Source organism: Sorex araneus, chromosome 5 (genome assembly GCF_027595985.1).
Source record: "Sorex araneus isolate mSorAra2 chromosome 5, mSorAra2.pri, whole genome shotgun sequence".
NCBI lineage: Eukaryota > Metazoa > Chordata > Mammalia > Eulipotyphla > Soricidae > Sorex > Sorex araneus.
The window spans coordinates 37,585,214-37,609,005 of NC_073306.1; the positions used below are offsets into that span (position 1 = coordinate 37,585,214).

Consider the following 23,792-nt stretch of genomic DNA (forward strand, 5'->3'; position numbering starts at 1 on the left):
TTTGCAGCCAAGAAATAACAAAGGCTTGAGTGCTAAAACACCCTGATCTCCCAAAAAGAATGGTGCAGTGGAGGAAGATAAAAGCTTCTGCACCTATCACAGAGCAGAATGCATAACAGTCTAAGGCAGATCAAGTCCCTTTACTTTGGTGGATTATTCTTGACCCATTCCTTCCCTCAAGAATGAGATTTGCTAGATGGAGAGATAATACAGAGGGTAGGGCGCTTGCCTTGTGTGCAGCTGATCTATGTTCATCTCCAGCACCACATATGATCCTCTGAGCCCACCAAGAGTCACATCTAAGTACAGAGTCAGAAGTAAGCCCTGAGCACTACCGGATGTGGCCCAAAAACAGGAGTTCTTACTTCTCTCTCTTCTAAAGCATAAACATATAAACTTGGAAACCTTATTTTCAATTTCTGCCAGCTTCTCTAGAGCTCTAAAAATACACCTTGCCTCTCTGTAACCCCTCTCTCTAACACACACACACACACACACACACACACACACACACACACACACACACACCACCCCCCAAGAAAATGAGATCTGGAGGCTGGAGAGCTAGTACAATGCTTGAGGTACTTGCCTTTCACACAAAACACCCCAGTTTAAATCCCTGGCACCATAAATAGTCCCATGAACCCTGCAGGAGTGATCCCTGAGTGTAGAGCCAGGAGTAAGCCCTGAGCACAGTCAGGTGTGGCCCCAAAACAAAAAACAACAAAAAAAGGAGACCTGGGTCTCAGAAAGATCAAATTCCTATACACCTGATCAAAGTCCTTCAGAGGAAAATCAAACTGGGTGAGACAGCTAAAAGCCCTGAACACAAAAGGCCTCTCCTGGAACCCGCTCTACTTGCCCCTTCTTTCCCAGTTTCACGTGCTAGGAATTCAACTTCCTTTCAGCTGGAGGCCACCAGCAATAAGATCCAGTGAAGTGCTGAGATTTCTTCCCCTCTATTAAAAAAAATTTTTTTTTTCTTTTCATTCAGCTGGGTTTTGAAGCTGTCACAGTCCAAGACAAGCCCTGAGCCTCCTCTCTCTGAAGGGGATGCAGTGCTGCCCAACAGCCTGCAACGGACCCTTAAAGGAACCATTCACACAGACCCTCTTTTTCAATGAACTTCAGCTGCAGGATCTAACCCCTTTGTACGTGGGGAGGGGGGAAGAAACACCGCTTCTTAAAAGACCACAGCAGGGTGACAGAAAACTTGCTGCAGGCAAGAAAACCTGGCCAGCTTACAGGAGCTGGTGCAGAAGGGAACAAGCAGCGCCCTCTCTGCTCTCCTGCTGCAGTTCCAGGCTGCGCTCTCCAGCCACCAAGAGAAAAAAAGAAGGGGGGAGCGACTTCCAGCTTCTTCATTAGTTTCCCTTCACTGGGTAGGTGCGGTAAACAAGTGTGCTGGACTCCGTCACAGGGCTGAAGTTTCCTCGCGTCCAGATGAAAAGAAACTAAAAGCCGGGTCACACGGGCTCCAGCTGAGTCTCGCAGGAGAAAGTGCTGCCTAGGTGGTTTCTGGGAAAATCTCCACGTCGGTGGAAAGCGCAGCTGCCACACAAAGCAAACCCCCAGCTCCCGACGGGCTCGGGAGCGGGGAGTGGGTGGGGGTCCCCCGCAGCCCTGCCTTCCACCTAGGGGGCCCTCCCGACGGCAGGCTCCACACGGCCCCTCAGGCCTGTCAAAACTTTCTGTGCTCACGGCCGAGGTCTGGACGGGGCAGAACTTGCAGAAGTGCTTAGCCAGAGGCTCCCGGCGCTGCAATCTGAGCTCCCCGACAAATCCGTATCTGCGGGGTCCGGGGGGCTGCCCCGTCACGGGTGCCGGCAACTCCTGGCCCGCCCCGCCCCCAGACCAAGGTGGTCCCCCAGCTCGGCTGCCACGAGACCGCGGGAGACAAAAGGGGGCGACGGCCCCCGGGCCGGCGCGCCGGGGTCCGAGCCGCGGGTCCGGGATGGGGGGGGGGGTGGGGGCGCCGCGGGGGGAGGGGAGGGATTCCCGCGCCCAACTCCGCCTCCTTCCCGGCGAGCGCCCCGGCTCGCCCCCTGCCAGCTGGGGCCGGCTCCCGAGGCCCCGAGCGTGAGCAGTGCGGGGCGAGCCCCGTTTCCGGGGGGCTCCTCTCAACTCCAGCCACAGCGGGCGGCCCCGGCCGCCCCACCTGCAGCGCCCCCCGCCGCCGCCCTACCTTTGTAGCGCTCCAGCACATCCTCGTACGCCTGCACGAACTCCTTCTCCTGGCTGCGGTTGGCCGGCTGCTGACCCGGCACGTAGCCGGCCATGGCCGCCCGCGCCGCGCTCTCCTCTCCCCCGGCCCGCGGCCCTGGCGCTGACTGGGCTGAGGCGGCTGAGGCGGCTGAGGCGGCGGCCCCGGCCGCGGCCCTTTGTGCGGCTCCCGGGTGGCGGCGGCGCCCCGCTTCTCGGCTCTCCGCGCTCGGCCAGGCAGTGGCGCTCCGCTCCGCTCCTCAGCCGGCTGGCTCCGGCCGCTCGCGCTCGGCCGCTCCGAGTCGCGTTTCCGCCTCCCCACCCCTCGGCGCCGCTCCTCCCTCAGCCCGCCCCGCCGCGGCCGCCGCGGCTCCTCCCGCCCGGGGCGCCGGCCCGGCCCGCCCCTCGCCCCTCGCCCCGCCGCCGCCGCCGCCCGCGGGGAGGCCGCGCTCTGAGGGGCCGGAGCCCCGGGGCACACGGTGCGGGGCTCGTCCGCGCGGCGTGGGCCAGGTAGGCGGCCCGGAGGACACCCCCCGAGGCCCGCCGCCCCCGGCGCCGGGACAAAGGCGGGAGCCCCCTAGCCGGGGAGAAAACCGCGCGGGGCACGGACGCCGCGGAGGGGCAGGGAGCGAGCAAGCGAGCGAGAGAGACTCGACCGAGATGCCTCTGCTCCCGGGGCACCACGGCGAGGCCCGAGGGACACCGAGACCACAAAGAGGCCGGGAACAAAAGGCCTTTCCAGAAACTGAACTCGAAAGGGGAGGCTGACCAAGCGCCGTGAAGTGAACCAGGCCAAGGATGAGGAGCCTGCGGCGGGGAACTGACAAGTGTGGGAGGGGGAGGGATCGCCACGGGCTGGGCCTGCGGCCTGGGGGACAGCCTGGAGCCGAAGGAGGCGACGGGGGGCGGCGGGGGGGCACCCGTCTCTAGGGGAATCCCCGGCAGGCCGCGGGGCCTGGGAGCGCCCCGGGAAGAGGGGCTTGGGTCCAGAGGGAGAGATGTGGGCGCCTGGACCGCACCAAGGCTGTCCGTGAACAAAGAGCAGGATTCTGGAGCTGCACCGAAGAAATAGGGAATCAGTGATTCTCTGTCATCAGGGAGAAATTAAAAGTGAAGAAAGATGGAAGCTGGGCAATAAATGTGGGGACTTATTGGGGATCACTTTGAGGAAGGCATCCCCACCCTTCTGATCCCTCCGATTTCTGACTGTTACTCTTGTGTGTCCCGCCGTGCCAACATTCACGGGACACTCTGGGGCCAAGAGCTGTGAACGAGGCACTCGAATAAATGGATAAATACAGCTAAGCTTACGCTCACCTCCATCCAGCCTCATCCCAGCCTCATTCCACCTATTAACTTTGTTTTCTAGGAAGTGGAGGTGGTTGTGGGTAAAAAGTTAGACCCTTGGGCCTCAAAAATAACAGAACACTGGCAAGTTTAAATGAAAAAGAAGAAATTCATAGGACATTGAGCAGCCAGAATTGAAATTTGGGCTTCTATTTTAGTTCCAATTCTCAAGACTTTTAAAGGCGTTTTCATACCCCCAGGTCAAGGCCTACATCTTCGCATTCTATGAGTTGTGCCAAGTATTTGGGCAGTGTCCAACAATTAAAAGCAAGAAGAAATGGTACTTTTCACTAATAGGCACATGCTGGTTATTTCCACATCACCATGATCAGAATGGAGTGAGCAAGCCATGAATCATCTTTTCCCATCAAGTTTTGCTGGCTTGCCCAAGTTCTAGGTACAAGGATCATGTGAAGAAAGAGCCTAAAGGAGGACAGACAGGGAGGCTCCTTGAACGAATTCTCCTTTCCTTCCAGTTTAATCCTGTGTGCTGAGGAAAAACCTGTTCAGTTTGGTGTCAAATGCCAATGAGCTCAGCTGAAGAAAAGGAGAAGACTAGCTTGTGGTTTGTTCTTTTTAAAACAAATTTTAAAAGATTTTAGTAGAAAATGCAGGATGAAGAAGGTGGTGATTGATGGTATAAGCCCAGCAGAGAATATAGAAATGCTAACTCTGGGGACATCTCCACTATCAGTGCTGAGTCATCTGCATTTCCTCTTATTATTTGATGCCAGTCAAGGTGAGGAAGGCCCAGATATAAATCACATACACACACCTCCACACTTCACCCTCAACAGACACCTGCCTCCTCATTTTTCATGATAGTTAATAGAAACGTCCCTCTAGCCCCTCTTGGGGCTGCTATATGCCCTATTATTTTGTGAGCAGGTTCCTCAAGATGTGTGAGATTTGTCAAAGGTGAGGAAAGACAAGGGCTAGATAGGAAAGCATCTATATTGAGGATAAGACTTTGTTCAAGGCTTGGTGGATGGGTTGTGGGAGGGCAAGGGGTTAAAACTCCTATTAGGAAACATGGTAATCAAAGAAGAAAGTTCTGGTTTGGGTTGTGGCTAGGGGGCTTCTAAATCAAGTAGCTTCCCTGACAAGATTTGCATTTAAATGCTCCCCTGAGAATTTTTGAAAGCAAGGCATTCTTCTAATGAATGGAAAGGGGGAAGTCCACATGTTTGGCTGATGTTCCTGTTTTACAGAGAGAAATTTTTACAAGAGGAGAGAAAGCGGCTGCTAGGGGGATGGGAAGAAGGAAAACTATGAGGGGAAGGTTTTTGTGTTTTTTTTCTAAGTAGTCTAAATTTATAGTCAGACCACACACTTTGACGACTCTGAGGCTTCTCCTTTCTATGATTTTCTTTTGCTCCTGATGGTTAAAACTACTGTGGTATTTCTAAGGAGGCAGAAGTGGGAAAGCAGGCATGTGCTCAGAGGGGCATCTAGCGGCAAAAAAGAGTAATGCAAGTAATCAAAGTTCTTCCTCTCAGTTTGACGCCTCATCAAGTGCTCCCTCCCTAAAGTACCAGCCACTTTCAATTTCATTGGTTTGGGAAACAGTGCTAAAGCACCTCAGAGCCCTCCCACCTACTTTTCTCCCAAACTGTAACCTTTCATTGCTTCAGCCTGCCTCCTTCCTACCAATGTCTAGTTAAAGAGTGTCCACTGAAAACTCCCGTAGGGAGCCTGCCTTGATCTCCAAGATTAGTTGATCTTCCTGCACTCTCTACTTGCCCTTGGTAACTTCTATCACACTTGAAGTTATAGGTTCAGTGTCTTTCTTCCTTACTAAATCATTAGTTCCCCGAGGGCTGGTGCTGTTGTCTTCTTAGTACAAGATCCTTAGCATCTAGCAAATGCCCTGGCACATACAAGACTCTTGTTAAATATTTGCTTATCAGTAGGGGGATGTAGCTCAGAGGTACAACATATGCCTCAAGTGTGTGAGGCCCTGAGTTTGATCCTTGGTACTATAAATTAAATGTGTGTATATATACACACATATACATATTTAATGTATGTGCATTTATTGTATATTTTATAAACATAATCAAATATGTGAATGAGTGAACCAAATGATCCTAAATATTCAATTCCTGGCATCTGACAAAGTCAATTCCTGGCTCTGCACTCAGAAATCATTCCTGGAGGTGCTGGGGGATCATAAGGGATGCTGGGAATCAAAGCCACATCAGTCAGATGCAAAGTAAGCAAGCATCTTACCAGCCCCTTTCATCATAGAACTTAACACAATGCTTACAAACTGTCGATGTTCAAGAACTACTTTTTGAGGGCATAGAGTCCACACTAGAGACATATGGAAGTGGGAAATAAAAACTGGGTCTAGGGGGCTGGAGCAATAGCACAGTGGGTAGGGCATTTGCCTTGCACGTGGCCGACCTGGGTTTGATTCCCAACATCCCATATGGTCCCCCAGCACTGCCAGGAGTGCAGAGCTAGGAGTAACCCCTGTGTGCTGCTGGGTGTGACCCAAAAAGCAAAAAAAAAAAAAAAACTGGGTCTAGGGGGTTGGAGCAATAGCACAGTGGGTAGGGCATTTGCCTTGCACTCAGACAACCCGGGTTTGATTCCCAGCATATGGTCGCCAGAGCATCGCCAGGAGTAACCCCTGAACATCACCGGGTGTGACCCAAAAACAAAACAAAACAAAAAAAGCTGGGTCTATGATTCAAGACCATGAAATACAATTTTCATGGTTCCAAAGCAATAGTACAGCAGATAGAGTGTTTGCCTTGCATGTGGCCGACCTGGGTGATCCCTAGCATCCCATACGGGGCCCTAAGCACTGTCAGGAGTAATTCCTGAGTGCAGAGCCAGGAGTAACCCCTGAGTATTGCCCCAACTCCCACCACCAAAATAAAAGAAAAAAGACGAAAAGAAAAAGAAAATATAATTTAGCATCCACTCAGAGGCTAAGGCACCTCACAGACTAAGATGAAGGTGCGGGGGATGCAAAATTATGTTTTTCTTCTGCTAGTGTGTCTCCTTCAACCTTTAGATTTGATCTCAGCACTCTTCAGCTCAGCTCATGCTACATTATTTTACATGTGATAATTGATGCTTTATAAATAAAACTCTGTTGTGTGTGTATTACTTTCTGCTCCTCCTTGCAGGTGTTAACTATCTTCTGTGCCATTTACACTCCAAAAAGTAGTTGGAGTCACATACTGAAGGAACTGACCCATGCCTAGCCAGGTCTAAAGAAAAAAATCTCCTAGGTTCAGTTTCAGGAGACCTGCCTATAGATGGCATCACCAGAATTTAAGGCACCAGCTCAGATTTGGCCAATTCCAATCAAAATTCCCTCTTTTTCCTAGTCCAGGAAACCCTTACTAAGCTTTGCCTCAAGTTCCCAAATCTGCTCTGGGGTAGGAAACCTTTGCCCACAATCATGCTGCCCCCTTCTGTTCAGAAAGTACAAGGCTAATAATGTGAGACCTAGTCGTTGCCCTCCACCCAGGAAGCCAAGATCCCAACCACCCAGCAGATCAGCCCCTGTCGCCATAGCAACTCTCAAAATGGTTATTCAGCCATCTGGGTTACCATAGCAACTGCCCAAGTCTCTCTCCCTCACCCTCTTCTAGGCCTTCTCCCCTGGTTTGTCAGAGCCAATGCCAAGGAATTTCCTGCCCTCTGCAAGGAACAGAGACTGGCTACTGATAGGCAATTGTCCCAGTGGGGCATGGAGGGCCTCCCCCAACCCCAGGGTGGGTCTCTCTCTGAGGCACAGTGGAGATAATGGGTGTCAGGGCGCTCTGTGAACCTTGAAGTGCTGCACAGATGCTAGTTATTACTAAACCACTGTTCCTTGTAATGGGGGAGGCAGTAGGTTACTCCAGCTTGGCCCCTTACTGGATGGAAACCTTTGAGCAAGTTACCACAGTCTCTGAATTTCAATTTTCTATATAGTAGCATTTCTGCTTCTTCACGTGGTGGTCAGGTCATTTCAAGGCTAAGGTCAAATATACCATGTAAGATGCAAAGCACAAAGTCAGGCACTCAGAACACAGCAATAGTAGCCAGAAAAGGTATTGGTCCTCTGCATTCCCCAGTCTCTCTGTGCATGTGATGGTTTTTTTTTCTTTTTGTTTTGTCAATAAATTCCCTTTATTGGGGCTGGAGCAATAGCACAGCGGGTAGGGCGTTTGCCTTGCACGCGGCCGACCCGGGTTCGATTCCCAGCATCCCATATGGTCCCCTGAGCACCGCCAGGGGTGATTCCTGAGTGCAGAGCCAGGAGTAACCCCTGTGCATCGCCAGGTATGACCCAAAAAAAAAAGCAAAAAAAAAATAATAATAAAATAAAAAATAAATTCCCTTTATTTATTGTTGTGATGACCAAGGGTCTCACACACTTGTGCTTAGTCACTTGGTTGTGGTATTTGCCAGAGGTAGCATACTTGGCTACAGTGCTCACACATTTTGTTGGCTACAGTGCTCACACATTTTGTTGAACACACACATGGCCGTGGTGCATTGGCATTCACATACCTAGTTGTGGTGCTGGGCACTACAAACAGCTGTGCGACCTCCTACCCACTATGTCACATCCCTCAGGACCCCTATTTTCTCTCTTGAATGAATAAAGGTAATGTGAGCGCTGCTTGCTCAATCCTACCCAGGCTCCCTTCTTGCTTTGAGGTAAGAAAGGATCTTAACCTGTGCAGGAGCACTGACATTCCTATCAGTCCATATGCCAGGAAATGGGAGTTCATCAGGTCTGGCTCTTCAGCTATAGAGTTCCCTTCAACTGAAACCACCCCTCCCCAATCCAGTCCAATCTTAGGGCATAAATCTCTATAGGGCCAGTGAAGTAACAGGCAGTCAGGAAACTGAGCACAAATCCCAGGGCAATGGCTGTTCTCAACGGAAACCATGGTCATGTGAAGAGTTGGCCAGCAACAGGGAAGGACCAGGACAAAGACCCCTCTCACAAGACCAGAATTCCTTCCCTCTATGTTTTCACAGACTTCAATCAGTCCTATTGCATCTCAGCTTCAGTCTCTTGAAACGGAATCCTTGGCATCCATTTTCAGCATCCCTTCCTCAGTTGGCAGGATCCATCTGGCAAGATTCCAATTCAAACTGAGGGCCGTGAGTTTGAATTATTTTAGGCAAAACACAATACTCTCCACAGATATCTGATTTCTAGAGGCAGAACCAGGTATGTGCTCAGTGTAGCTCTCCATGTTCTGGATGGGAACTTTAAGCTTTAAGAAGGACTCAAGGGGCTGGAGCGATAGCACAACGGGTAGGGTAGCACAGCCTTGCACACTGCCAACCCGGGTTTGAATCCCAGCATCCCATCTGGTCCCCTGAGCACTGCCAGGAGTTAATTCCTGAGTGCATGAGCCAGGAGTGACCCCTGTGCATCACCAGGTTTGACCCAAAAAGCAAAAAAATAATAATAAATTTTTTTTAAAAAAAAGAGGGACTCAAGCAGCACTTGGGGCCTGGCATCTGGAAATCAAAATCCTTCATGAAACTTCTGGGAAGTAGGTCTTCAGAAGGACCCGATGCCTTGACAAGAGATAAGGTAATATAATATTTCAAAGTGTAGGAGGTGGGGGCTGGAGAGATAGTACATGGGGTAAGACACCTGTCTTACGCATGCCTAATACAGTTCAGTTTTGCCAGAGGTGATCCCTGAGCACAGCCAGGAGAAAGCCAGAATCATGGCTGGATGTGGGCCAAAAACAAACAAAATAAAACAAACCTGGGGAGATAGTTCAAAGGGCTGAGTACATGCTTTACATGCAAGAGGCCCACATTCACTTCTTTTTTTTTTTTTTTGCTTAGTTTTGGGATCACACACAGGGCAGTGCTCAAGGGTTACTCCCAGGGCTGAAGCAATAGTACAGCTGGAAGGGTATTTGCCTTGCACAGGGCCAATTGGGTTCGGTCCCCTCCATCCCATATGGTCCCCTGAGCACTGCCAGGAGCAAGCCCTGAGTGTAGAGCCAGGAGTAACCCCTGAATATTGCTGTTTGTGACCCAAAAAACAAAAAAAAATTAAAAAGTGGGGAAGGGTGTTTATTCCTGGCTCTGCTCTGCACTCAGGAATCACTCTTGGCAAGCTTGGGAGACCATATGGTATGCCAAGGATCGAACCCGGGTAGGCTGAGTGCAAGGCAAGCACCTTATCCACAGTACATCACGCCAGCCCTGGGAGGCCCAGATTCAATCCCCCAGCACCACCAGGAGTTATTCCCAAGTACTACTATGAGTAGCCACTAAGAACTTCCAAGTGTTACCCTGCATCACTAGGCTTAAGATCCATACTGCCTGGTAGTCCGAGCATGCTGGAAGTCACTGAGTGACCCCAGGCTCCTGTGGAGGTAACTGTGCAAGAATGATCCTAAGCACAGAGCCAGGAGTAAGCCCTGAGTACTTTTGAATGAGGCCAAACACATACACACACACACACACACACACACACACACACACACATATGTATACACACATGCAACTTAATTTTAAAATACTTCATTGCTAAAAAAAAAAAAAGCTAATCATTATGAGTCTTCAGTGAGTCATAAACCTCCAATTTTGTTTTTTTTTAAAAAGAGGGGCTGGCCCTTTGAAAAACAATATGGAGGTGTCTCAAAAAATTAGAAATTGAGCTTCCATTTGATCCAGCAATACAACTTCTGGGAATATATCCCGGAAAAGAAAAAAAGTATAGTCGAAATGACATCTGCACTTATATGTTCATTGTAGCACTGCTTACAATAGCAAGAATCTGGAAAAAACCCGAGTGCCCGAGAACAGATGACTGGTTAAAGAAACTTGGGTACATCTATACAGTGGAATACTATGAAGCTGTTAAAAAAGATGAAGTCATGAACTTTGTATATAAGTGGATCAACATGGAAAGTATCATGCTAAGTGAAATGAGTCAGAAAGAGAAGGACAGACATAGAAAGATTGCACTCATCTGTGGAATATAAAATAACAGAGTAGGATAATAACACCCAAGAATAGTAGTATATAATTTCGGGAGGTTGGCTCCATGGCTTGGAAGCTGGCCTCACATGCTGGGGAAAAGGCAGCTCGTACAGAGAAGGGAACACCAAGTAAAATGTGGTTGGGGATCCCGCTCGAGAAGAGAGAAGCGTGCTGAAAGTAGACTAGAGACTGAACACGATGGCCGCTCGATACCCCTATTGCAAACCATGACACCCAAAAGGAGAGAGAGAACAAAATGGAATACCCTGCCACAGAGGTGGGGTGGGGTGAAGGGGGACGGGATTGGAGGGTGGGCGGGATACTGGAGATGGAGAATGGACACTGGTGGAGGGATGGGTTCTCAAACTTTGTATGAGGGAAACACAAGCACGAAAATGGGTAACTTTGTAACTGTACCCTCACGGTGACTCACTAATTTAAAAAATTAATTAATTAAAAAAAAAGAGAGGCTGGAGCGATAGTACAGCGGGTAGGGTGTTTGCCTTGCATGTGGCCGCCCCGGGTTCTATTCCCAGCATCTCATATGGTCCCCTAAGCACCGCCAGGAGTTAATTCCTGAGTGCATGAGCCAGGAGTAACCCCTGTGCATTGCCGGGTGTGACCCAAAAAGCCAAAAAAAAAAAAAAAGAGAGAGAGAGAAGAAATAAAGAATAAATCCAAATAAAGCAAGGTACAGTATATCCACTGTGTATGGAGGGATACCTTTAGTGAGAAGAGTATGGGCCAATTCAACACGTATTTACCATGGAGTTTAGGTCCTTTGAAATTAGGCCTCTAAACCGTACCAAGAAACAGCTCCAAACGGTATGCTGGACATAGTATTCTAGGGGTGCATGCACAGGCAGCAATGCCAAAGGCCTGCTTCACCACTGGCTAGACTGACCCTGCCAAGCACTTCTATAAACTTATAGCACTTATATAAACAAGTTCCTTCCATTTTTCTCTCCTGTAAAAAGGGGGGTAGGGGGGTGCCAACAACTTGCCTGGGTTCTAGGGGGCTGGAATGTTCCATATAAAATGCACATGTAGGCCTCAAGACACAGTAGCCTTTCCAGCTGGCATCAGTGTGCAGGAGCTCCTGGACTGAGTCCAGAGTTCAGCTTCCCTAACCAGCCCCTGAATTCTTTAATCCTAACTCCAACCAGCTGTTCTTGCTCCGCTTCCCTTCCTTTCTACTACAGCCAAAGAAAGGCGAGCAAGAGTCAAAACAAGCCCTCTCTCTTGAGGTTATCCTGGAAACGTTGGCAAATTCCTATTTTCCATGTTTCGGCACCACTGCTCTGAGCGAGGAGTGTGCGGAAAAGCAGGGGAAAGGCCTTTCTCAGACCTTCCTCAGGACTCAGGGCTTGCAAGCGTCCTCACTGCCTGCACAGCAGAAGCTGAGTTCCGAAGCCCCTCAGAGCTTTGCACAAAGCAGTCCTGGGAACATTTGTTAAATGAGCACAATCAAGGAAGCGGGAACTGGGCAACAAAAGAGTTGATCAACAGGCTCATGAATTGAGCAAGTGTATGATTTTGATGAGAAGAGTGAATCTATACCGAGGGCCGGCTGTGTCGAGGGCACTCGGGCAAGGCACCTCACTCCCACTGTCTCATTTCATCCCTCTCTAAAGCTCTGCAAGTGGTACCCTTGCTCCGCACTCTTCTGTGAGAAAGTTAGTGACTAACTCCCCAGGGTCTCGGCTGCTTGGTCCCCAAACCACTGCCTTGAGCAAATGAATAGCAGAGGGATAAAATGACTAACAGAGGCAATGGCGTGGGAAGGGCCTGGCCAGAGACACGGGGCCCATAACCACATCCCAGGAACTTTCGAGCCTCTGTAGCAGCAGCATCAATCCTGGTAGAGACTGCGGCTGGAGGAACACCAGATATGCCCCTGAACAATGACCCAGAAAAAGCCAGCAATTGGCTGGCTTCAACCAGACAGGTGGCCATGAGCAGAGCCAAGGTCAAATCATGGCAGGTCCCAGCAGCCAGGCTCAGGCTAGTACTTTGCAGCTGATGGGATATTAACCGCTCACACCCGTTATCCTCCTTGCTCCTTCCCCTGGAGGGAGGATGATGGAAATAAAAGTGAAGTGCTAATCCCGCTGCATGGCCAGCTCCTCTGGGAATAGCTTGTCTCTGGTTTCATGCAACTGAGAAATGACAGCTTTTCACGACCCCCTAAGAAATCAGTTTTTTTTTTCCTCTCACCCTCACCTCCTCATTCCTTAGTCCTTGGCTGCTTCAGAACAGAAGGGCATGAGTCAGACTGCCACTTTGAGCCTGCTCCCTGCCACCTAGAAGCTGTTAGAGAAGCATGATGGGAAGTCAGCCCAGCACCTTGCAGTGCCGCAACCACCTCTCCTCACCAGTGGAGGTCCCCATGGGATCCAGGGCGCAGAGAAAGGACAGCTTGGCTGTCTTTCCTGCTGCCTGTACAGAATTCTGCCCACGTGGTTCTTTTCTCTCCCTGCAGTGAATGTGACCCAGATTTACTTTTTCAAGAGCTGGGGCTGCGCTTGTGGTGTGTGACTACGATTCATCCTGCACTCTCCAAGGAGTCTCTCTCTCTCTCCTGTACTGACATCACCCAGCAGGGCAGAGCCAGGGACTATGAAGATAGTTGCCAGGAAGGAGAGGAGCTGAGAAAGAGAAGGTCCCTTGGGTACAAAGTTAAGAGAATCCTTAAGGCCCAGAAGGGGGGCTCGCTCAGAAGGATGAACCCCCAGTGAGCTGATTTTTGGGCTCCCACCCCAGCATTCTCTGCTGCCCTCCCACAGCTTGGCCAGAAGATAACAAAACACTTCCATCTGTTCTCTGACAAAGCCTGAGAGTGAACAAAGGAAAAAGCAAGAACTCAGATCCCTGGAGTTCTGCTTCCTCATTCTCCTGGGAGACTGTTGGCTTCTTGGCGTCTCCACTGCTTCTACTTGCCCGGAGAGGTTACAGAAAGGCACTGCTAAGTGCAGCAATAGGCATCTTAGTTGGATTGCCTAGCACATCCTCAGTCCCACTCAACAACCATTCAAAGCTCAAGGCTTGAGGCTGGGACCAAAGAGACGGCTCAAAGGACTAAAGCACAGGCTTTGCATGCAGAAGGCCCAAGGTGCGATCCCTGGCACTGCACAGTCCCCTAAATACTGCCAGGTGTGATCTCTGAGCACCACCAGATGTGGCCCCCAAATCACCCCAAATAAAACAAAAAACAAAATACCCCAATAGATCCCAAAACTCGAAACAGTGAAGTTATTTGTCCAATTTTGTCTGTATTTTGTCTGTTTGGGGTCACACCTGGTGGCCCCCAAACTTCCTGGCTCTTCTGAAGCCAGGGCTTCTTCCTGGCTCTATGCTCAGGATCACTTCTGGTGGGACTCCGGATAGGGGTAGGAGAGAGAGGATATGAGGTGCCTGCCAACATGCAAGGTAAGCACCCTAATTTCTGTACTATTTCTTTGCCATTTTCCCAAAATTTGACTCCAGATCCACTTGTCTCTATCAGGTTTAGAACAGAACCAGGATTAAATCTTATTTTTTGGTGATGGGAGGTTTTTTTTTATTTTTAACTCACCCAGTGGTGCTCAGGGTCTATCTCTGGCTCTGTGCTCATGAGTGACCCCTGATTGGGCTTGGAGGGACACATGTGGTGCCAGAGACTGAACTAGGGTTAGCTGTGTGCAAGGTACATGCCTTAACCATGTACTATCTCTCTGGTCCCATAAAATATTATTTTTTTAATTGAATGAATGAATCGATCACTCAAGGAACATATAGGTGCAGGACAGAACCTGTGAAGAAGCAGGTTCATTCCTTTGACAGGCCAGTCCTCAAGACTGTGCCCGGAAAAAGCCCTTGAATGACCCCACCAGCTAAATGTAGGCTCTTCCAATAGGCAAATATCAATATCTGAGCTACGTTTAGTACGTCCTCACTCAGTATATGCTCTAGAGCAAGATCCTACGGCAACACCAACCAGGGTAAGACGGAACTCTTGGTTATAGCAGGTTCCTGATCTGATGAGAGAAATGTACTGGACCACTGAATTATTTATTTTTTTTTAGGCTTTTAGGGCTGGAACAATAACACAGCGGTAGGGCGTTCACCTTGCATGCAGCCAACCCGTATTCGATTCCTCTGCCCCTCTCCAAGAGCCCGGCAAGCTACCGAGAGTATCGTGCCTGCATAGCAGAGCCTGGCAAGCTACTTGTGGTGTATTCGATATGCCAAAAACAGTAATAATAAGTCTTACAATGAGAGATGCTACTGGTGCCCACTGGAACAAATCGATGAGCAACGGGATGACAGTGACAGTGACTAATTTTTAGCTTTTTGGGTCATACCTGGCAATGCTCAGGGGTTACTCCTGGCTCTGCACTTACAAATTACTCCTGGCAGTGCTCAGGGGACCATATGGGGACCATATGACCATATAAGAATCAAACCCAGGTCATCCACATGCAATGCAAATGCCCTATCCTTTGTGCTATCGCTCCAACCCCTGGACCACTGAATTTTAATATAAAGTTGATTGCCTGGACAGAAGTACGATTGCTGTTGGAGAGATAAGAAAAGGCTTCCTGGAGAAGGCCATAGTTAGGCAGACATTGGGGGTGGTGATTTCAATGACAAGGCAGAGGGACTTTCTCTTAGCTCAGTCCTTAGTCCTGAGTGCTGGGCTCCTCTCTTTCACAATACATGCAGGAATGTAAACATTTTCCCCAATTCCATCCCTCCCTAGACGGAGTACTGTGAAAGAGGCGCCATCTTTGACTATTAGTGCCAAGAACAGGGAGAGTCCTAAGGAAGTGATGTGAGAGGATGGATGCTTAATTGATTAGGTGGTGGATGAATCCAGCCCCAGTCAACCCTAGTCCCAGTATGATCTCTCCCAGGCACTTCACTGTCATCTCAGGAACCTTGTCATCAGTGGAGTCATCTGCAGTGACATGGGTAAAGGGTGCCCTCTAGAGTTTGCAGTGGAGAACTGCCTCCAGGAATACAACTCTCCCCTTCTCCCTGGTGGGGCTGTGTTCCTCTGGCTAGAGTAACCCTCCAGTTCCCATATCCTGGCTGCTGCCCATCAGTGAAAAGGGGTATGATCCCACTGTTTCTCCTTGACAACAGAGACCCCAAGTAGAGGCAAAGTTTCCCACTTTTTTGTTGTTGCTGTTGTTGGAGGGAACATACCCAACAATGCTCCTACTTCTGGCTCTGGACTCAGGAGTTACTCCTCTACTCCTGGCAACGCATGGGGGACCATATGAGGTGCTGGGGATTGAACCTAAGTCAGCTGTGTGCAAAACAAGCCCTCTCCCCTCTGTGCTATCACTCCAGTCCAGTTCTCCATATTTTAGTCTCTACCTTTTCTTATAGGTCAGCTTTTTCTTTTTGCAGGACAGGGGAAGGTTTGCAGCCACACCTGATGGTGCTTAAGATACCATCCTGGGGGGCTGGAGTGATAGCACAGCGGGTAGGGCATTTACCTTGCATGCGGCCGACCCGGTTCAATCTCCAGCATCCCATATGGTCCCCCTAGCACCACCAGGGGTAACTCCTGAGTGCAAAGCCAGAAGTAACCCCTGTGCATAGTCAGGTGTGACCCAAAAATTAAAAAAAAAAAGAAGAAGAAAGAAAAAGATACCATCCTGGGTGCTAGGGATTGACGCAATAGGCCACATGCAAGACAAGTGCCTTAATCCCTGCACTATCTCTCCCGCCCCGGGCCAGTATTTTGAGGCCTCTCCCGAGGGTGACTAGAAGGACTCTCAAGAAAGCCTGGAGGAATGACAAAATAGTAAGGCAGTTAAGGCCTTCTACATCGCCAACCGGGGTTTGATCCCCAGTATCCCATATGGTCCCCCGAGCCCCATCAGGAGTTATTCCTGAGTGTAGAGCCAGGGGTAAGCCCTGAACACTGCCAGGTATGGTTCCAAAACAAACAAACAAACAAAAAATAGAGTAGGGTAAAGAAAGAGAAATCAGGATAAGAGAGACAGTATAGAGGGCAAGATGCTTGCCTTGCACACTGCCAACCTGGGTTTGATCCCCAACACCCCTTATGATCCTTTGAGCACAGGGAGTGATTCCTGAGCCAGGAATAAGTCCTGAGTATCACTGGGCGTGGCTCATGTAATAAAAACAACAAAAAGAATAAAAGAGAGAAAATGGAAGAACAAGGATAAATCTACTTACAGCAAGTACGTGTCCCCAAATAACTACATAGATGTCACAGAAAGACACTGGCAGATTACTTCCTTTTTTTTTTCCTTTTTTTCCCCCTAATTCACTTTTTTATTTGGGGGATATAACCAGCAGTTCTTGGGATTACTCCCAGCTTCATGCTCAGGGACTGTGTCCAGCGGTGCAGTGGGGGAACCCTACAGTACTGGGATCAAACCAGGACACCTGAATGCAAAGCCTGCGCTCAGTCCTGTGAATCATTCCCCTGCCTATCAGCAGGTTCCTTGACCTTGGCAAGAGTGATCTCCCAGCAGGAATCCCCCCAAACAGGCCTCTCAATCACAGGTGAGTCCCAGAGACCAGCTCAGGATGACAGAAGAGCCAGGAGAGGGGGCAGCTCTGTGTTTATTGAGGCTGACTCTGGGCCTCCTCACTTGGCTTTCTGAGCCAGGCCCCTGGGAAGTGGAAGGTGCAGAGCCACTGCTGGCTTCCAGCGCTAGGATGAGCTTCATTTCCTCGAAATTCTCATTTCAGAATTCCAGAGTGCTTCAGAGCACGCAGGGTCACCCAGATAAGCCCCCTCTGCATCACATGGGGAAACCATCCCCTCAGAAATCAATCTGCCTTTTTTTAATACTCTGCCAGAGCCCCCACCACATCCCAAAATTACAGAAAGATTTGAGCCAGCCCCTGAAGTAACAGTCCCGCCCCTTTGCCGCCTCTCTTCTCTCCTGCTAGTAAAGCACGCCCAACTGCAGTGCACAAGTTATTTTTAACCACGACAGTCTCCCCATTTTCAGCTTCACTGGCCCAGCCCCCTCCTCCAGTCATTTGGCAGTGTGAGGCTGGGAAGATCAGGAGCCCAGTCGGCCTCCTTTCATTCAGTTCACCCGAAGGCCTTTGCCCCAACCCTCTCCACTTCCATTCTAGCCCTGAATGTTAACCAGCTGGTATTTAACCCTGCTACCTCAGCACAGACAATGGGGAGCCATCACAAAGGAACCTAGAGGTGCCTATAGGGCTAGAGGGGACAAAGGAGAAAGGTTGGGAGGGGGTGGGGGACACACCACGCTGTTCCTTCAAGGAGAATGGGGGTTTGGCAATCAGGGCTGGGGAAAAGAGACTCCTTGCATCCTAAGGACTGCTCTGAAAACTCCATTATCTGGCTGATGCCACAGGCCTGAGAAGTTCTTTCAAGAGCTCCCAGTGCCCACCCAGCAAGAGTTCAAAGTCCCCCAGGTCTCAAAGTACCTTCCATGCCTCCTGGAGCCCACGTAACCCTCTCCCTGCCTGGCTTTCAACTGGCACATGTTCTCCACTGCACTCCCTCACGGCCACTCAGTCACTTCCCTGTGCTCCGGGGCCTGCACAATCAAGCAGCTGGGGGCAGAAACACAAACAGGACATAGTCCTGAAAGGCCCGGTGGGATAACTGGACCGGGAACACAGAAGAGAGAACAAAATGAACAAGAGAGCGGAGGTGGGAGCTCTAGATGCCATGGGGGGGGGGCACTTGGGGCAGAGGAGGTGGCTCTTAAAGAAGAAGGGGTTCCTAGACCTTGTAGGAAACATATTCAAAGCACAGGAGGCCTTGATCCTACAAGATGTGTACCTTTGGGGGTCTGTAGGATGTGGGGATGGGGGAGGGGGCAGAGGTGTCAGCAGGTGAGCTGCAGAAACAGGCTGGGGCCTGACTGCAGGGGGCTTTATGCTGTAGCCTTGGCTGCACCAGCAATGAAGAGACAAAGGGAGTCTGGGCTCCCTTTGCTGAACATCAGTATAGGAGGTGCATTTATTTGTTTGTTCATTTTTAATTTATTAATTTCAGTTTGGGGGCTACACCCAGAGGTGCTCTGCGGTTCATATAGCCTGGTGCTTGGAGCCACTCCTGGTGGTAGTTTTTTTTTCTTTTTTTTTATTATAAAAAAATTATTTTTTAAAATTCTTTTTATTTTAAATTAAATCCCAGCATTGCTTAGGATTCACTTCTGGCTGTATGCCCAGGGATCACTCCTGATGAAGCTCATGGGACCATATGTGTTTATGTGCTTCTGGGGATCAAAACCTGGTCAGTCCCATGCAAGGCAAACACCTGCTGAACTGTCTCTCCAGCCCCCATTCCCAGAGTCGCTTGTGCAGTGCCAGGGATCAAATCCAATGCTCCCGCATGCAAAGCACATGCTCCAGTTCTTTGTACTACCTCTCCAGTCCTATTGGTGCCTTATAGAACAAATATGCATGAGACATGTAGTAGGGAGAGGGCAAGACAGGGAGGAGAGCAATTAGATGGTGGTTGGAAGGTTCAGGGCAGGTACATTATCTGAGACACAAAGAAGGGAGCAGGATGGGCTGTGGTGACAGAGTGAGAGTGGGTGATGTCACGCACGGTGGCTCTGTTTAGCTTTGTCAGCACTCTGGCACCAAAGCCAGTTAAGACTGAGCATAATCCACGGAGGCTGTGGAGGTGTCAGAGAGAGCCCTTCACAAAGACTCCTCTTCACTGAGCCAAAAACTATGCTGAGGGCTACATCAGGCACCCTGGGTGGCCCTCACACAGCCTGCACAGGGACCGTGCTTCCGGGGAGAGTGTGGGTCCGACAGGGCCCCTGACAGCCCAGCATCCAAGTAGGTCTGGGGCAGGGCCTGTCAGACACCCAGTCGGTAGCCCTCCCCACTGCCCTGTTTGGCAACAAGAGGGGGGCAACCCTCCCATAGGCGGCAGCCCCCCCGAGCTCACAGCACAGAACCTGCCCCACCCCTTCGGAAGGCAATGAACTGCAACTGCCCCTCCGAGGATGCTAGTGTGAGGAAATAACAGGCAGAAGGCATGTTATTCACAAAGATGTTCATTGTGATGTTGCCTAGGATGGCCAGAGAGTGAAAAAATGAATGGAATTTAGAAAATCATGAAATAGCTCACAGCCTCTAAAAGCCTCCACAGCCTCCAGACTGTATCATGGACAAATGCCGTGATGCAAAAGCAAATGGAAAAAGTCAGATCCAGAATGGCCCGGAGCTGTGAAGGCAGCTGCAAGGGAGAGATGAAAGGGTCGGTCGCCTGGGAACAGAGGGAAGGAGGAACCAAGACAAAACAGGTCTCAGGCCTGCACACAGCACTGGGGCAGCAGATTCCTGCATTCAAAATTTCCATTGATTTATTTCATCATCTTTCTACTAGTAAGAATGCCAAACTTGCTTTCAGGTGGAACTGAGGGCCCCAAAGCGTTCTACTTGGTGCCCCGCCCAGCCAGTGCATTCTTCCCTGGTCCCCAGAGCATCTAGCTCACTTTGGGCTTCTCTTACCAGCAACTCGGACCACAGCACGTTCTGCGGGGTCCAGCACTGAGTCCTGGCTCTTCCGCTTCTTCTGCTCATGCAGGGGCAGGTTCCAGGGTAAGGTGTCTCCCGGTGGACACGGAGAAAGGCTTCCCGACCGTTCGCTCCTGTATGATCGCTCGCTCCGACATGACCGCTCACTCCGGCAAGATCGCTCACTGAGCGTTTCTTCATCTGAGGAAGACATGATCCAGGCGGGGCGGCGGCGGGGGGCCTGGGAGCCCCAGGAGAAATGATCTGGGGGAGAGAGGGGTGTAGGTGAGCAGAGCACCTGGAATAATAGGACTTGGGAAGCTGAGATGCGAGTCCTGAAACTGCAGCTGACTTGATCTCTACCTCTCTGCATCTCAGTTTCTTTATCTGAAAATTGGGATGATGATGACAAAACAAATGCATGAGGCCTAGAGGTAATTACCTGAAGCAGAAATCACCTGAAGATGTCTATAAATTAAATACTAGGTGGAAGTTAGCTCCTCTAGTAGAACCACTAGAATTGTTACTGGGCACTTATAGGTCTCACCAACACAATATGAAGATTTAAATTCACCCCGCTATTTACTAGGCATGTAGCCTGGGGAAGCCCCTTAACAACTCTTTGGGTCTTCATCTACAAAATGGGGATAATGCTAGCGTTTAACCGCACAGGGTTGTTAGCAAAGAATAAATGAGATCCTCCATGAAAAGCATTTACCAGGGCCCGGTGTCCAATATGCACTCAGTAAACAACATCTATTTATTACAACCCTGTTCTACTTACCTCCCAGGAATGTTAAAAGGATAAAATGGGACAACAGATGGGAAGTGTCTGCAAAAAGCTAAATCACAATCTCAATGGCAGGCATGCAACAAAGCACACGCTCTAACAGGCAGCAATTCTGGATTCTTCCCACTTCAGTTTCCAGCAGATATATTAGAAAAAAAAATTATAAACTTGAAGTAAGCCAAACCCGGGTATAAAATATCTGGTTTGAGCACTTACAGTCAGTGCGATCTGGGATAAGTCAGTTCACCTCGAGACTCAGTTTTCTCATCTGCAAAATGGGAGAAATATTTCCCCTTCGAGGATGTTTTAAGAATGTAGTGAAATGCAAATATAAAACTGGTTGGCACCATGCGTGGCATAGAACAGACATTAAATAAAGGGCTCATTTGCTTTTTCCAAGGGCTGTCATGGGAATTAGTGTGACAGCCTGGGAGGTGGGGGAGGTGGTATGGAAAGTCAGTTTTTCTGGTCAGTTTAGCAAGTGGAGAGATCAGAGTAGAAATGCAATCACTGTGCGGCCAGCTGGGCTCCACCAGTCAGACTGGGCAGCTTTCCCTCGGCCAGGCCAAGTGCACTTCCCAGACCATCTGCTCCCCTCGGCCCACCAGCCCAAAGGCCTTATCAGAGACTGATACTGCATGCCTTCAGCTCCCTGCCTCTCTCCCGCCCCAAATCCAGCCCAACTCACCAGCTCTCACATTAGCTCTGGGGTTCGGGGAAGGCAGGAGATTGCCAAGTTTCCCTTAGAGGGAAATACCTGCACACAGAGCTCTGTGCAGATAGTGAGGTGGTTCATGGCTGCACGCCATGGGTCAGCTGGGCACCGCTCCTCCCGAATTCTGGGAATCTCAGCCCAGAGGCAGCAACGGGCAAAGACAGCCTCCTGGGCCATTGGCACATCCCCGCCATAGGCAGAAAAGGCAAAGAGATAACAAAAGAAACATCAAACATCGGGCGGCCAGACCGGCCCTCTCAGGGTACCTCCAGCACCAGCAGCGTCTGGGCCCTGCCCCGGGGAACACCAGGAAGAAATACAGCCGCGAAAGGCAGAAATAAGAGGCCTCAGGTATTGACCTGATTTTGCCCTTTATCTAGGGACCTACCCTCCCCCGTAGCTCCCTTCGGCTGCTACCTCCCACCTCTAACACCTCAGTCTGATGCTGAAATAGCGGCTCCCACCCGATCCTCAGCCCTGGGCAGGAAAACGCCCCTCTTCTCCGACACGCTCCATCCCTGGACCGCCCAACCCTCCCCAGGGCGCCCATTGCACTACAAAGGCGCGTTCCAGCACGGCCTCCTCCGGGGAGCCGGGGAGCCGAATCTCCTGGGCCCCGCCGGGCTCGGCCCGCGGATCCTCATCAACACCTGTTTGACCTGGGGGCTGTCGCCCCACCCGTTTACCATCCCGGCCGCCCCACCGCTCCCCGATTCACCAGAGAGCGCACCCACGCCCCCAGTGCGCCCGAAGGTCGTAGGCGGGGTCCGCCTCGGCCCCTCACCTGGCAGCGGGCTCGCAGCCCTCCCCCACGGTGCCCGCGCCCCCGGCCCACGGAGGGGATCGGGGGCGCGCCTGCGAGCCCGGGGCGACGCCGAGGGGTCCTCGTGCCCGCGGCGCGCGGCTGACAAAGAGCGGGGCCGCGCCATGCGGACGCGCGACCCGGGAGCGAGCGTGCGCCCGGGCTGCCGGCGGAGACCCGGGGTCGCGGGGCCACCTCCCGCCCGGCCCGGCCCGGGCCCGCGCGTCTCTGGACAAACGGGGCCGGCTCGGCGCCCCGCTCTCCCGCATCACGCGCCGACCTCGGGCCGAGGCGGCGCCCTCCCAGGAGCCAGCGCAGCCCCGCGCGCCCGCCCCTCCGCCAGGCCGGTCCCGGGGCTGCAGGTGGCCCCGCGACGCCCGCGCTGTCAGCCCGCTGCCCCGGGCGCGGCCCCCCGCGCGGACCCCGCGCGTCCAGCCCAGCTCCTGCGTGCAGCCCGCGCCCCGCGGCCCGCGCTTACCCTGCAGCTGCAGGCGGGTCCGAGTGGGGCGCGCCCGGGGCTGGAGCGCCGTGGAGGGGAGCGCAGCCGAGCCGAGGGGAGCGGCTCCCACAATGGCCGAGCTCGCGGCGCCGAGCCCCCCGCCCCCCGCGCCCTAGCGGCAGCGGCTGAAGCGGAGCCGGCGCAGCCGCCCAACCCGCTCCCCCACCCCACCCCCGGCGCCGACGCCGCCCCCCGTTCCCCGATGCGCGCTCCCCCCTCCCTGCACCCCACCCGCGCGGCTTCCGCGCGCCCCACGGCCGCTCGGCGCTGACCCCGCGTCTTCTTGAGGCCCCCCCTTACCTTCCTCTCTCCGGCCCTGCTCCCCGCAACTCCTCCCCTGCGACCGCCGGTTATCCCCAGGGCTAACTCTCACCCCCACATTCCACGCCCTGTGCTCGGGCTCGGGGGCCGCCCGGCCGCCCGCTGACCCTGTTCTGACCACCCAGCCCGCCCCAATGAAGGTCCCCAGGACGGGTCTCCAGTCTCTCCCCCGGGCTGTCGATTCTCCAACAATCCGTCCCCCTGCCTGGCCTCCTTTTGCCCCTGCTCCTAAAACCGTCATTCTGGGCCCCACTCGGGCTCCTGGGGAGCCTCTGCCACATACCCACAGAGCTTTGAGAACTGCGTGTACCAAGGGCCTAAAGAAGGCCCCATCTTCTGGGCTGGATGAAGGACAGAGGAAAGCCTGGGCCAGGAACGGCTCTGCTTAGACAAGCACCAACCTCTTTTAGAGCTTGGAGACTTACCCACTGAGAAAACAGTTATTGATTTCCTTTGCATACTCGGCCTAGGACTACTGAAAATCAGAGCCAGATGTGCTCCACACCCCCCCTCCCACCCACCCCTGCAACCGTGCTCCCAAGTACAGAGATGTGAATATATCTGGTGAAGGGAATGCATTTGGCTGAAGTACTGGGTAGCAGAACCATAGCTCACATTCAGAGGTGTCGTACCTGGATGGTGCCAC

At 51.7% G+C, this 23,792-nt stretch overlaps 1 protein-coding gene across 11 annotated transcripts in view; it reads right to left on the reverse strand.

Moving 5' to 3' along the window:
* Positions 1-23,234, reverse strand: part of MACF1 (microtubule actin crosslinking factor 1) — a 411,553-nt gene extending 388,319 nt beyond the window's left edge. For 4 of the 11 annotated variants that reach the window (XM_055137717.1, XM_055137714.1, XM_055137716.1 and 1 more), the window contains exon 1: positions 20,014-20,283. In XM_055137717.1, coding sequence (XP_054993692.1) covers positions 20,014-20,233 — 220 coding nt within the window. In that variant the 5' untranslated portion in view covers positions 20,234-20,283. Of the gene's footprint in view, positions 1-2,185; positions 2,453-20,013; positions 20,284-22,308; positions 22,450-22,804; positions 22,950-23,125 lie in introns of those variants that run through there. The other 7 variants (XM_055137709.1, XM_055137708.1, XM_055137706.1 and 4 more) reach the window with 7 other exon arrangements.
* Between the last annotated feature and the right edge of the window lie 558 nt (positions 23,235-23,792).